The 16,543-nt window shown below is 32.9% G+C and overlaps 1 protein-coding gene across 1 annotated transcript in view; it reads right to left on the bottom strand.

Moving 5' to 3' along the window:
• Positions 1-13,865, bottom strand: part of LOC131169448 (uncharacterized) — a 59,940-nt gene extending 46,075 nt beyond the window's left edge. The window contains exon 1 of the mRNA XM_058128679.1: positions 13,721-13,865. Within this exon, the coding sequence (XP_057984662.1) occupies positions 13,721-13,865 (145 nt within the window). The remainder of the gene's footprint in view (positions 1-13,720) is intronic.
• Positions 13,866-16,543: the final 2,678 nt, after the last annotated feature.

Consider the following 16,543-nt stretch of genomic DNA (forward strand, 5'->3'; position numbering starts at 1 on the left):
ATTGATGAGAATTGTGATCATATGAATTATCAAATGAATGTATAAATTATGGAATTTGTCATGAAATAATAAAGTCATAAAACACAATATATTAACATTTAATGGTATTATGTACCCATGTATTGCCTAGACGCGTGTGTCAGATTGGATAGATTGGCATGCCAATAGGGTATTATTTTAGCAGTATTGTGAAAGGCTTTATGCTCGCACTCATGGCTTTACGCCCGCACTCATGGCTTTTATGCCCGATTATGTGTTATCATTGTCTTTTAGCCATTCTGACTGCATATGTGGTTGACGTTCCACGTCCCATGGTATGAGGGCCAGAGGCACTGCGGTGTCCAGTGCCAATGACCTGTTATCCAGTTTAATCAGCTTGTCATAGGTTACCTGGGCAGTGTAAATTATTGAAATTATTTAAGTATATTAGCAATTAAAAACATTAGAAAGTATTAAATAAAATGTGAAAAAGAGATTAGCAATAGAAACATAACAAAAATACAATTTGCAGAATCGTAGAGAGACCTTAAAATACAATACTCCTAGAATAAAATGTATATTGAATATTATTACTATAAGGCTATAAACTCAGTACTTCCAAAGAGGAACGAATTAGCATTTAAGATAGTTAATGCTAGAAATGTCATTTTAAATCAAATTGATACTTGAATATTTAGAATGCTTGATTCTTTCTTTATTTGTATACATTCTTTCTTGTTATATTATTGCACCACTAAGAAGAAATGTTTAGCGCGATGGATTTGTTTCCTTCGCGCAAGTACTGAAGACAAAACCCAGTGGATATTAGACTGAGATTTTGAAGTCTAGATCTGCAGAAGTGTCAGAAGGGTTCAAGGTTGTCACCTTCTCAGCAACGCATATAGATAGGGCCCATATAAGTCATTTTATGTATTTTGTATATTATAAATATTTTATATGTTGTAATGTAAATTAAGAATTTATAAGTAATATTTATGTGATGTAAATTAATAAATTGATTAGTTCATATGTAATTAATTTGTATATCATGTAAATTGTAAATTTATTCAATTAGTTTGCAAATTATGTAAATTAATGGAAATATGAGAATTTTGATATGTGAATGGAGTATGAAGGAAAGTGGATGGAAATGAATATGAGAATTGAAATACATGGATGATATTGAAATATGAGATGATTATGAGATTTTATTTTGAAAATATTGTTGAATTTCAAACAGGTGAATAGTAAAATATACCAAATGGTAATAAAAACAGGAAAAACTCCGCTGGTTTCTCCATAGAAAGATAATTGATATTAAAATATAATGAGAACAAAATTTTTAAAGGGATAAAGTAAGATAAAATAGGGTGCTCTGGCACCGAGTGTGACATGTCTTGCTCGGCTACATTGTAATCGGGTAAGGGGTGTCACAATGATCCCTCAGAGTAAGAGTCTTTCAGACTTGAGGAGGAGGAGGTTGGTAGTCATATACATGCTCCTAGTTAGGAGCGAGATAAAAGAGATGAGTCATCTCATGGTGCCATTGGGAGGGCATAGCAGGCTTTTCTGGAGCAGATGACTCAGATGCTCTGGCAGGTTACCGGGGTCATCCCACAGCTACAGCCGCAGCCACAGCCACAGCCTGTACAGGGGTCCCCATTAGAGAAGTTGAGAAAGTATGGGGCTATTGACTTTAAGGGTAAGAAGGAAGACGACCCAACCGCTGCTGAGCACTAGCTAGAGTGGACTGAGAGGGTATTGCAGCAGCTACACTGCACACCAGAGCAGCAGTTAGAGTGCACTCTGTCGTTACTACAGGAGGATGCCTACCAGTGGTGGGTTACAGTATCCAGAGTGGTACCACCAATAGTGCTCACCTAAGACTTCTTCTTGGCTGAGTTCAAGAAGAAGTATATTAGTCATGTATACCTAGAGGCCAGAAGGAAAGAATTCTTAACTTTGAGGCAGAGGCAGCTCACGGTCTCTCAGTATGAGCAAGAGTTCGTGAGACTCAGTAGATATGCATGGGAGATGATGCCTATAGAGGCAGACCAGTGCCGTAGGTTCGAGGATGGGCTAAACGATAACATCATACTTTTGGTGATGGCACATCGACTTATGGACTTCTCATAGTTAGTGGCTGCAGTTCTCAATTTGGAGAGAGTATGAGGTGATGAGCAGTCTAGGAGGGACAAATGGCATAAGAGGGGTTTTGGAAAGGGCCACTGATGCGTATTCGGCAAGTATACGGGTCGTTCAAGTAGTAAAGAAAAGATATCATCCCACAGAGATTTGTTATTTGAGTACCAAACTATAAAAGTCATGATTATTTGGGCTATCGATAATGTGTGCCAAAAAGTAGAGTAAAAGATGCAGTAAATTAATTATAATGAATTAAGCAATTAAAATTCTAAGCACTTTACTAATTTACTAAAATTTCAGCAAGTAATTAAAGATTTAATTAATTAATGGTAAAAATTGATCCCAGAGTTGAGGTTCATAAAGTAAATTTCATTGGGATTTGGATAGGAAAAACCAAGATTAAGGAAAATACAAGTTTGAAGGAAGTTGATTTTGATTTCCTTTAATTTCTCTTTCAAGCGAACTAAAGAGTGTTTTAAAGGAAACTAAATCCCATTCTCATGCAATGTTTAATTACCCAAAACCCTTTAAGCACTTTAATCAACTTGAAATTCCTCTTAACCCACTAGTTTATTTCTATCACTAGGTAATTAAGTTCATTATCTTGATTATCTATCATAGATTTTCACTTCTCGGTCCTTAAATCTAAGATTAAGAACAAAACCCAAAGGGTACTAACAATAGGTATGTAAATAAGCACACAAGATAAGAATCAAAACTTATATATACTAAAATCTAGTTAAAACCAGTCCAAATCCACAAATAAAACTTGAATCATTACACCTAACCCTGAAATCTTAAGTGTCTACTCACTCATGCTTGTATTTACAAGTAGTAAATATGAAATGGAGCAAAAAACATAAAAATAAGACTAAAAATAAAAGTGTCATTCCTTACCCCTCTGTAAGGCATAACATGATCCCGTAGAATACATAATGAACTATCGAACTTCACCTACCGATAACTCATTAAGTACCCCACAAGGGATTTTAAAACAATTTTCTTACTTTTTAGAAGTGGTGAGTATTTTCTTACATTTAATAAAAATTTAAAAACTAGTTCAAATTTTTGTCCATTTTATTTTTACGCAAATTTTTGGAAAAATTTCAGCAGAGTGCCGTCTGTATTTTAAGAAAACAATTCTTCAAAAACCTGTAAAAACACTTTCAATAATTCTTTTTCATCAAACTCACTACTACCTCAATACAATTCAACATCATTTCTCAATTCAATTGTCATCAAAATAATACTCAATAATTCCATTCATTTTTCATTAAAGTAAAATTATTTACATTCATCAACCAAACTTTACATTAGCAAAACCAAAATAATATTATTACAAACTCTATACAACTGCTCATGACCAGTTTATACATGTACATACATTTACATACTTCAAACTAAATATTACAATCAGGATATAAAATATACCCGATAAAACTTCAGGGACGTAGCTCCAAGATCCTCAGCAGCTCACTCTGCTGCTCCTCTAGTCTCTATATCTGCGACAGCAATAACAGCCATCGCTGAGTACTATGACTCAGTGGTGCACAACATACTAAAATAACATTTATGCATAATTCAAATCACATTTATTCAAATATTGAACTGAACATGAAAAACAGATACAAAATATGATTTATAAATTTTTAGTCCAAACACTTTCATTTAGGAAGTCTCAAAATGAATTTCATAAAAACACACAGTTATATCATGCTATTTGAAATAATATTCATCTTAATAGCCAGAGGCTTATGAGAAATCACAAGGCTAGCTAGCTCAAATATATGGGTACCCATTCAAATTTCTTCTTCTACTGGCACACACCTCAACACTTCAACCAGAGAAGGAATCAAAATTCAAAACTAATTTCTCCCACTAGTCATGCTAGTGGGACATTCAAATATATGGTCATGACACTGTGGTTTCAAAACTATCTTATCAATTTATCAAACATTTACTGACAATTAAATCACATATCATTAAATTTCCAACAAGTTAGGTCAAAAGCATATTGTTCCTTTCAATCATAATTTTCAATACAATTAAGTCATAATTCATTTCACACAAATTGCAAAAGAAAATTTAAAGACAATTTTTATGTTGTGTACAAACCTTATGTGAGTCACCTCTTGGCCTTGACTCGATACCTCGAGTTCTTTCCCGGTATTCTTTTTAACTGAAACACACAATTTTATAGTGTTTCAATATCATAATTTATCATAAATCCAAAACTAAATTCAAATCTATTTATATCTAGCTTAACTTGACGTTCTTTAAAATTTCTATTTCGGGGTTACTATTCATGACACTATTCAAGTTAATTTGTTGACTTTCTAATGCTTAATAGGTATGGGAATTTCAATTTCACCCACATACCACATTTTGGTTACCTAATTTGTTGGTTTTGTTTGTTTCCTCAAATTTTAAGTCTCTTGGGCAAAATTTCAAATTTTCAATTTTGATGTCCTATTTTGCATTGTTCCATGGGTCATGTTGCTGTGAAAATTTGGCTAAGTTTTCTTCATAGAAGTTGTTCGTTATTGTCTTAAATTTATTTCCCTTTTCAAATCACTCCATTTGGAGTTTTGTAGCCTAAGTTATAGCTATTTGAACATGGCTGGCCGGATTTGGTGTTACCCAGAATTCTGGGCAAATTCTGGATTTTGGCAATTTTTGTGGGTTGACTACAGGTGGTTTTTCAAACAAGTTATAGTCAAAATTTGGGTTTGTTTTCTTCATGAAAGTTGTAGGGCTATGTCTTAGCTTTCTATCGGTATAAAATTCAGGTCACTTGGACCTTCTTTGGCCATGTTATGGTCATTTATGTAACTACTGTTCATTTAGTCATTTTTGTACAGGTAAATTTGTCCAATTTCGGATTTGGCCTAATTGTTCACTAAGTTATGGTCACTTTCTAGGCATGATTCCTAAATGAAAAATGTGCCATTTTGTGTCTAGTTTCATTCCCAATTGGCCTCACACCAATTGGTTTGGTAAATTTTCAGTTTTGGTCCTTGAAAGGGACCTAGGTCAAGCTGCCTATAGAATGACCCTCACCAATCCGAATTGGAACTTGTTTCCAACAATTCATACACACCAAAAATGGTCACAATTGACCATTTTTCAACTCAAATAAGGTCAACTACATCAATTGACCAATTCTCAACTTTCTCTTCAATTTTTCACATGCTCAAAACCCTAGCTACACATAAAGTTCAATCTAATGCAATTTAAAGTGTATATTCATGATCTATACACCTAATTCACTTCAAATAACCATTCAAACACCTCAAACTCATTCATTTCAAACCCTAACCCTAGCTGGCCAAAATTAATCCCCCAAGGATAGTTTTTGTTTGATTTTACACAATTTCTAAGTTTATTAAAGCATAAATGCATAAATTTTAGAGAAACAAATTAGAGTTTATTACTAACCTTTGTGCAGCAATCTTTAACTCCCCTTTTCTCCAAATTGCTTTCTATTTCTTGCTCCTCTATACTTTTCAAGATGCAAGGATGAGGTTTAAGTTGATAATTTGGGGAAATTGATAGAAATTTAAAGGTTTTAAAAGCTTAGAATTAAGCTTTAATGGAGGTGGAAAATGGAAAGAGAGAGAAGTGGGGAAGAAGGCCACGGCAAGAATAAGGGAGAAGAGACCAAATTCCACTTTTAATTTTTTTTTGTTTTTATCTCTTATTTGACTTAGTAAATTTTCACTTAATTAAAGTTTAGTTATGATGTCATGGCTTATGTCACCCCATAATGTCATAATTTCCATTTTCTTCACTTTTTCTTTTTCCTTTATTTTTTCATTAATTCTTTAATTTAATTCTTGATCCCGAAATTTTTTTTTCTCTAATTTTATTGGACAGTTAGGTTAGGAGTCAGCTCTGGGGGTGAATTGACCAAATTGCCCCTCGCTGATTCAATCCGGTTTACAAGTAATTCAATATTTATTCTAGATCCTTGACCTAATTATTTGACCTGCTTAATAATTCTTTTTCGTGATTTTCTCTTTTCCACTGTGTTCGCAATAGCCTTAAGGACCATAGTGTCACATTTTACGGTTCGAAATTTGAGTTTAGACTGACCTTGTAGTTATTCCTGAGAAGGTCACCCATCGCTATAACTCCCGGCTCATTTAACTTTTTATTTTCTATTTTTCTTCTTTATACTTAACTATTTGGCAATTACTAATTATTTATGTTCAGGGCTTAACTAGGTGTCTTAGATGTGGTTCTAATTCTCTTAATTGTCCGGACTGACACCGCTCATCAGAACAGTGAAATATACCAGGCTATACAAATAGGTGTGTTATAAAAAGAACCCAGAAGAAGAGAATCTAAATCTCTGAAAATGGAAGCTGGAAACGTCACTCTGCAGATGTTCTTCCTCCAAAAATGGCATGGTTCCTTCTGTCCTTCCTCTTTTGATTTTTCTCTCTCTTTCTCCTTATGGTAAAAATGAGAATATGATGCTTATATATCCCTTCAAGGTTTGCCCTAAAAATAGTCTCCAAAGGGATAAAGACAAAAGGTGTAAAAGGTGTGAAAAGAGAATATTTTTCCATGTCAGCATATCTGCCAATGCCATCCTCCATGCCTCATGTGGATTGCTATTATTTTTCACATGCCTCATATTGATTTGGAGGAAGAGCCCTTAGATTCTGCACGACCAGTTACACGGGGCATGTTGAAGTCCTTGAAACTTTCGACGTGTTCTATTCCAAAATCTCTGTATACATGACCCAATGTTGAATTTACATACTTCATGTGGATTCCTACCGGCTGACTCTTTTCTTCACACAACCTTCAACACGGGGCATGTTGAAGTCCTTGAAAATCTCGGCTGGTCTTCTTCCTTAGGCAACTTTTCTTCATTTTTCACATTACTTTAAGCTTCCAAATCACTTTGAATTTCTTTTATATGGACCTTTTTGCCTTTAAACCTTATTAAAACCTATCAAAAACATTAAAATTTCAAAAATCAAATATAATGAAACTAAAATTAACAAATTAACTAAAATAAGTAATAAAAGCATAAAATTACTAAACTAAAAAGGGTAAAATGGATGCAAAACTACTCTAAAATACCTATATAAAATGGGTTTATCAAATTCTCCCAAACTCAAACCTTTGCTTGTCCTCAAGCAAATTAAAAACAATTATATACAATTGGGGTACCTCTTTTTCTTAGATTCATGAAAATCACTCATCAAAGCTCTCAAACTTACCTCTAGCCACCAACAAATCATATACCCACCTTCAAGGTATAAGGAATTTAATTCTCACCAAAGTTATCACCGCTTAGCCTCGGGTCCATTATTCATTCCATCAAACCCATACCAATCAATTACAAAGAGAAATCATGCTCAAATAAGCTCTAAAACAATCCATAAACTAATGTGCCTCAAATAATGATGGAAATAATTAAATGGAGAAATAATGTGCCAATCCCATAAGCAAACCAACTAATCCAGTCTCCACTAATTTAGCAAAACACAATCAAGAGATCAAAAGGACTTTTAATAGTTGTAATGGGGCAAAAGGGTAATAATGTGGCTAACAAAGAAAAGGTAAAAGAAAAGCAAAACATGAGAATAATTAAATTATTAAAAAATCAAGATACACTTTTCTTTTATTTTAATTTTAATTTTATTTTATTTTATTTTTTAATTTTTTTTTGAATTAAATGGGAGGAAGAACTTTACAATAAATCACCAATGCTAGCATATAATTTTTTTGAACTCTTTTAGGGACTACATAAATAACATTGAATTTTGCATTGCAATTGTCCCTTTTTAATCCACCCCCAAACTCATTTCTTTATGTACATAGGTGGTAAATAATTTTTATAACAAGATATGATTGCTAGCCAATTTTACTTTAGTACTTATCCCATTTAATTATTATATATATATATATATATATATATATATATATATATATATATATATATATATATTTATTTATTTATTTATTTATTTAAGATATCTATCACTTAATCAAATTATTCTCATAAAGGGTAGGTAAGTGTTTAGGTTTATGGCTAGGTAGATTATGGGTACCAAGGAAATAAGGGGTATAAATGAAGGATCAAATTGGTTTCAAAGGGAAAATTTTAATGTGGGGTTGGTTGTCACACCTTACCCTTCCGTAAGGCATAACATGCTCCCGTAGTACACCTAATGAATTACCGTACTTTGCCTACTGGTAACCTATTAAATATACTACAAGGGATTTTAAAACAATTTTCGATCATTTTTATAGTGGTGGGAACATTGAATATTTATTAAAAAGCCTTTAATTGAAATTTTGGTCATGGATCAAATCCTCGATTAAAATCTGATGTTACGAAAATTTTTCAAAATTTCGGCAGAGTGCCGGCTGTATTTTGAGAAAACAGTTCTTCAAAACCTGAAAAGAAAAACACTTCCAATATATTTTCTCAATCACAACTCCAATACAAATCATTTTCATCTCCCAATTCAACACAATCAACTCAATTCAAGTTTTCAAGTCATACTTTTCATAAGGAAAACCATACATGGATTTCAAAAATCAGGAAGAAATTTGAATATCATACTCATTAGGGTAATAAAATTAATACTACAATAATACACAGGTAAATAAAATCTCAAATTAATGTTACAATAATTTACATTTTAATTACATACCCAAAATAATATTACAAAAGTTCTTGTGCAACTGCTCAAATAAATTACATACACATAATTACATGCATACATCAAAATCTAACGTACAAGGATATACCTGTGATATAGCCAGAGCTAATCCCAATGAGTCTTCAAGAAATCTTACTCAACTACTCTATAGTCCTTTCACCTGCAACAGCATACAAAGCTATCGCTGAGTGATGAACTCAGTGGTGCACAACTATAATTTAAAGTATATATAAAAAATATATATACGGTGACAATTCAGAACAAAAATTGGAAATGTTGATTTCTTCAAAAATCATAAAATCAAGTCAATATTTTCAATGGTAAAATCAAATAATTAAGTGACCTTAGTCAATAATTAAAATTTTTCCAATCGTAATTGGTCATTTGAAACAATTCCATTAGCTATGAAAATAGTTATTACAAAATAAATAGTCTCTTTCAAATCAATTTTACTCAAATAACAATTGAAAATCAGCATTTCTCACTTTTCAAAATCATTCTTTATCTCACTAACTATGCCGGACTAATCCATAAGGGCCTTCTTCAAAGCGATTCTAACTCCCTATGGTCGGGGAGGTCAAATCGTGATTCTAACTCCCTATGGTCGGGGAGATCGAATCATCGTGCATATTACAACACCACAACAATGTAACTTCCGAAAGGGTCATAAGAAACTTAGATCTAACCTCTAATAAGAGGAGAATCTAAGCATGTACATGTACCATGGTAATCAAAACAAAGCTAACTCCAGTGTCTCCTCAACAAATGAGGGATAGATATTAACCTAGTCAAGCATCTATAATGAGATATAAAACACATCATGAATCTCTTTGTCCTTTTTGTGAGCATAAATCACAATACAATTCAATTCAAAGTCAATTCCAATATCCAATAATTTTTTTATGCCCATCACAATTCAAAACATATTTAATCCATTTCCCATGTTAAGTATAACCCATTTTTCAAATCAAATTTTCCATGTAAACCATGTAAACATATTTCAATCAAAATTTTTCCGAAGCCAGTTTCATTCAATTCACAACAAAATAAAATCATAATTAATTTCATTTTTTAAAACTAAACTCATTCATACCATAACACATTTCAATAATCATTGAAATAAATTCAATAATTGGTAAACATAATACATAAAAAAACCAAAATCATTTAATCAAATAAAATATGTAAAACATGAATAATTTAAAACTAGTTGTGCACAAACCTCTTTTGTTAATTCAATTTACTCCAATTTTTGTTTTTCCTTCGAAGATCCCTTTTCAACTGAAATACATAAATTTAACGTGCTTTAACATCCATTCAATCCATTTCTAGTAATTAATTCCAATAATTTCTTTACAGACTTATCATACTCATTACGATTCTTTATATTTTTGTGTATGGTGATACTATTCATGGCACTATTTAAGTCAAAATATTGACTTTTTTCCTTCTAAATAGGTTTATTAACTCTAATTGCACCCACATACCACATTTTGGGTGTCAAATTTGTTGGCATTGATTGCCAATTAAATTTCCAAACTACCTAAGTAAAATCCCAAAAATTCAGTTTTGGGTCATAAGTTTCTACTGTTCCATTGATCTGTCTATAGTGGAATTTTGGCCAACTTTCCTCCATCAAAGTTGTTACTTAATGTGTCTTCTTTAATTCCATTTTTGAACCATTCCATTTGGAGTTTTGTAACTCAAGTTATGGCCATTTTTCTAAGGCTGGCCAGATTGGTCCAAACCCAGATTCTGGGTACCAAATTTGGTTCTGGTAGTTTTGAGCAACCAACTTTGGTTGACAATTTGACTTGGTTATGGGCAGAATTTGGGTTTATATTCTCCATGAAAGTTGTAGTACTATGTCATAGCTTTCTAATTGTTTAAAAATCGGGTCATTTGGACCTTCCTAGACCAAGTTATGGCCAAATGAATAAATACTGTTCATTTGGTCATTTCTGTACAGTGGTAGTGTGCCTTACCCGGATTTGACCTAATTTTACACCACTTTGTGTTCAATTTTAGGGCAAGGTTTCTTCACCAAAATTGTTGCATTATGTCTTGAGTTTCATCTTCAATTGGTGTTACACCAATTGGAGCAACCAATTTCCAGTTATACCTATTTGAATGGGTAAGGGTCAAGATGTCCAGAATTGAACATCACACATTCACAATCCCATTTTAATTTTAACCATTCAAACACATTCTAAATTACACTAATTAACCATTTAAAACCTCAATTAGGTCAAGGTATATCAATTTACTAAATTCTTAAATTTCCCCCCCAAAACCCTAAGGGTAAAGAACCCTAATTTTCTAATTATCACAATTGATAAAATTGAAGTATACTAATAAACTATTCTTACTCATCTAAGCATAAATACACCTTTAATTAGATTAGAACAATTCAATGCCCCTCAAGTGCCAAGCTGACCAAAATTTCTTCCTCCCCCCAACCATGCAAATTTTCAATTTTCTTCATGTAATTCCATCAAAACTAACTTAATTTTAATCAATTTTCACTAAGGAAGAAGATTAAATTACTTACCTCACTTGAGCTTTTCAAATCTTCCAATTCTCCTATAATTTCTCCACTTTCTTTCTCCCAATCTTCTTCTCAAGGCTTAATAACAATTTTTAACTGAGGGATTTAGGGTGTTTATGATTAAAATTAAGGTTTAGAAAGCTTGAAAATAAGCTTTCATGGTGGAAATGGAAAATAAGAGAGAGGAATAAGAGAAAAAGGGGTGCTCACGGCAAAGGAAGAAGAAGAACTAAAAAAAATTTTGTTTTTTTCTTTATTTATTTGACTTTGTCAAATACTTAATTAAATTATAATTAATTTTGAGGTCATGCATGATGTCACTTGTATGATGTCATTAATCTTTTATTTTAATTTCTTTTCTTTTCCTTTCTTATTCCCCACTTCTTCAATTTAATTATATATTTCACAATTTTAATTTCTCACTTTTTGTTGGATAGTTAGGTCATGAGTCACCTCTAGGGGTGAATTAACCACTTTGTCCCTCGCCGGTCTGATCCAGTTTGCCAATCATATTGTATTTCTTCCAGAACGCTGACCTAATTATTTGATCTGATTCTCCACCCTTTTTTGTGATTTTCACCTTTTCCCTAGCTTCGCAATTTTTCCTAGGACTGTGGTGTCATAATGTCCCATACAAAATTAGGGTTTTGATTGATCTCATAGTCACTTCCCGGTGCGGTCACCCATCGCTGTGACTCCCGGCTCATTTAACCTTTTATATTCTGTTTTTCTTATTTATACTTCACCTTCTGGTAATCACTATTAATTTTCATTCAGGACTTTTCTAGGTGCCCTAAATATGGTTCTAATCCTCTTAATTGTCCAGATCGACATCGGTCATCGGAACAGTGAAATGCGCAGAACTATGTATGTAGGGGTGTTACAATTCCTCTCCCCCCCCCCTCCCCCCCTCCCCCCTTAAAAGAAATTTCGACCTCGAAATTTTGCCCACTGTCAGTCCTTAATCATCTGTACGTGTTGTTTTCTCATGTCTCTCTCACATTTCCATGTAGCCTCATAGTCTGAATGATGGTCTATAGCACTTTAGCCAATAATATTTACACATCGATTGCTCACCTTGTGTGCCAAGTTCCTTATGAGCTTCTGTCATAAGTTAAATTTGAATTCATTTCAATTTTAGAGGTAAGCAAATATGTGTGCTAACAGATCCACTCTTTCTAGGACCTCATATAATCCTATGAAGTGAGAACTTAGCTTTTCTCCTTTCTACATAATCTTATAATATTCTTTTCTTTGAGTCTATGTAAGACTTCTAACAATCTAATACAATGTATAATTTGTTTGTATAACACTAATATTCTCTTACTATTGTTCTATTTAATATTTCGATTCATATTTCCTTATTGAATGACCATTGTGGTCGTATTAGAATTACTTATCTAATCATTGACCATAGATTCATAACTGTTATCTTGCTAACTTTATTTCGAATCTAGGCCTATGTGCCATTTTACACCATCTTGTTTGCTTTTGTTTAACTTATTTCTTACTTGATAGAATAATTCAGAACATGGTTACGCGTCTTAAGTAGGTTGTTTGCCCTGGTGGCAATCCTCAACTAGTGTCTCTCTCATGTTATAACTTAAATGGGTATTATCCCCATATCTGAGACTGGATGACCTCGCCCTATCAATGTTATCTTAATTTATGACTACACCAAAATCTCTAGTCTTATAGCAATTCCTGACGTATCATAGTTTGTGTTAGATAACTGAGTCAATGACTTTAGCTAGCTTATAACTATACCCTTTTAATATTCTAACTTTGGAGTTTTAAATTCGGGATTAGGATTTTCAAACTCATTTTCAATAAGAAAACTCTATCTTGTCATAACTATATCAAAATAGAAGCTGTTTGCAACTATTTTGATCTTGGTGTACTATCAAGTAGCACGTAGCTTTACACAATAATCTCAAGTCAGTACTGTAATCTGCAGCTTACAGTATCAACATCAAAAACATTGCATAGTTACTATGATACATTCCAATAGATCAAACTTTTCTACCTCTTATCCTTCTCGAATCCACTAATATCCTTGACTTATTCTGATTACAATATCCATTGACAATTACTAGCAGTAATATCTTTGCCCTCATCTAGAGCAATTATATCACTACTATTCATCTTTAGGTCTTCTAACTTTGCACTAAATAAACACGCTAATTAATCCAGAAGTTATTATATTTTAGAAAAATATCTTTAAAAGAGCTAGTTACTAATAAATCTAAATTTATTTCCATGTAAGGAAATAGCAACAGAACACCCAATTCTGACATGAAAATATGTTGAATCGAAATCCCATAGTACATAATATTCCTTTTAAAAACTGAGAACGTACTAGTAGCTACATCTGAAGTCTCTGCTTCTTCCCCCTGATGCTTGGAGTACATCTTGGCTGGTTCACTACTCTGTTCAGGTTGATTCATTATGCTACGATTACCAGTAGCACTGCCTCTATCTCTAACTCTGCCCATATTGACCATTTGTAGACCTCTGGAGATAGGACCTCAGGTTGATCTCTTTGGTGTAATATGTGGCATATGTTGACGCGCTCTAGTACAATCCCTAGCGAAATGTCCATGTTCACCACAATTGTAGTAGGCTCCAGTGGCCTTACGACAAATGCCCCCATGCAGTTTGCCACAAGAGTCGCAGATACGAGGAGGATAGGAACTTCTAATTGTTCGATGACTGGACCTTAGTGGCTTCTGTTCTGATGATCCACCTCTGTCATGCTTAGGAGCTCGGGGTCCCTCAAAATCTTTGCTCTTTCCCAAATTACTATTCGAACTCTGACCCATAGATTTCTCACTCTTCTCTATTTCATGTTGCCCTTGTGGGGGTTGGGTTTGTGCTTGGGCTTGGGCTGATAGGTTATTAGCCATCTGCTGAAAAAAAAATGGCCATTTGTTGGGTCATTTGTGTGGTAATTTGTACAGGTGGGGCTGGTACAGTCGGGCCTCCGACACTCTGAGGAGTTGGGGCCTCACCTTGTACTTTCGCTATCACAGACTATTCTCTTGTCTCATCCTTCTCTTCCATATCTTTTCATAGAATTTTCTATTTCCTGTATAACTAACACAAGGAGATTTCTCTCCGCTAGTTCATATTTATGATGTAAATGTACTATACGTATCAAACATTCGAGCAGTTGTATTTACCAAAAATTATTTCAATTTCACAATTCAAAATTTTCATTAAAACTTGCTCTGATACCACTAAACATGTCACACCTTACCCCTCCGTAAGGCATAACATGCTCCCGTAGTACACCTAATGAATTACCATACTTCGCCTACTGGTAACCTATTAAATATACTACAAGGGATTTTAAAACAATTTTTGATCTTTTTTATAGTGGTGGTAACGTTGGATATTTATTAAAAAGCCTTTAATTGAACTTTTGGTCATGGATCAAATCCTTGATTAAAATCTGATGTTACGAAAATTTTTCAAAATTTTCGCAGAGTGCCGGTTGTATTTTGAGAAAACAGTTCTTCAAAACCTGAAAAGAAAAACACTTCCAATATGTATTCTCAACCACAACTCCAATACAAATCATTTTCGTCTCCCAATTCAACACAATCAACTCAATTCAATTTTTCAAGTCATACTTTTCATAAGGAAAACCATACACGGATTTCAAAACTTAGGAAGAAATTTGAATATCATACTCATTAGGGTAATAAAATTAATACTACAACAATATACAGGTAAATAAAATCTCAAATTAATATTACAATAATTTACATTTTAATTACATACCCAAAATAATATTACAAAAGTTATTGTGCAACTGCTCAAATAAATTACATACATATAATTACATGCATACATCAAAATCTAATGTACAAGGGTATACCTGTGATATACCCGGAGCTAATCCCAATGAGTCTTCAAGGAATTTTACTGAGCTGCTCTATAGTCCTTTCACCTGCGACAGCATACAAAGCTATCGCTGAGTGGTAAACTCAGTGGTGCACAACTATAATTTAAAGTATATATAAAAATATATATATATGGTGACAATTCAGAATAAAAATTGGAAATGTTGATTTCTTCAAAAATCATAAAATCAAGTCAATATTTTCAATGGTATAAATCAAATAATTAAGTGCCCTTAGTCAATAATAAAAATTTTTCCAATCGTAATTGGTCATTTGAAACAATTCCATCAACTATGAAAATAGTTATTACAAAACAAATAGCCTCTTTCAAATCAATTTTACTCAAATAACAGTTTAAAATCACCATTTCTCACTTTTCAAAACCATTCTTTATCTCACTAACTATGTTGGACTAATCCGTAAGGGCCATCTTTTGAGCGATTCCAACTCCCCAAGGTCGGGGAGGTCGAATCGTGATTCTAAATCCCTATGGTCGGGGAGATCAAATCATTGTGCACATTACAACACCACAACTATGTAACTTTCGAAAGGGCCATGAGAAACTTAGATCTAACCTCTAATAAGAGGAGAATCTAAGCATGTGCACGTACCATGGTAATCAAAATAAAGCTAACTCCAATGTCTCCTCAACAAATGAGGGACGGGTAATAGCCTAGTCAAGCACCTATAGTGAGATACAAAACACATCATGAATCTCTTTGTCCTTTTTGTGAGCATAAATCACAATACAATTCAATTCAAAATCAATTCCAATATCCAATAATTTTTTTATGCCCATCACAATTCAAAACATATTTAATCCATTTCCCATGTTAAGTATAACCCATTTTTCAAATCAAATTTTCCATGTAAACCATGTAGACGTATTTCAATCAAAATTTTTCCAAAGCCAGTTTCATTCAATTCATAACAAAATAAAATCATAATTACTTTCATTTTCCAAAACTAAATTCATTCATACCATAACACATTTCAATAATCATTGAAATAAATTCAATAATTGGTAAACATAATACATAAAGAAACTAAAATCATTTAATCAAATAAAATATGCAAAACATGAACAATTTAAAACTAGTTGTGTACAAACTTCTTTTGTTAACTCAATTTACTCCAATTTTCATTTTTCCTTCGAAGATTCCTTTCCAACTGAAACACATAAATTTAAAGTGCTTCAGCATCCATTCAATCTATTTCTAATAATTAATTTCAATAATTTCTTTGCAGACTTATCCTACTCATTACGGTTCTTT

The sequence above is a fragment of the Hevea brasiliensis genome, chromosome 1, assembly GCF_030052815.1.
Source record: "Hevea brasiliensis isolate MT/VB/25A 57/8 chromosome 1, ASM3005281v1, whole genome shotgun sequence".
NCBI classification, from domain to species: Eukaryota; Viridiplantae; Streptophyta; class Magnoliopsida; order Malpighiales; family Euphorbiaceae; genus Hevea; species Hevea brasiliensis.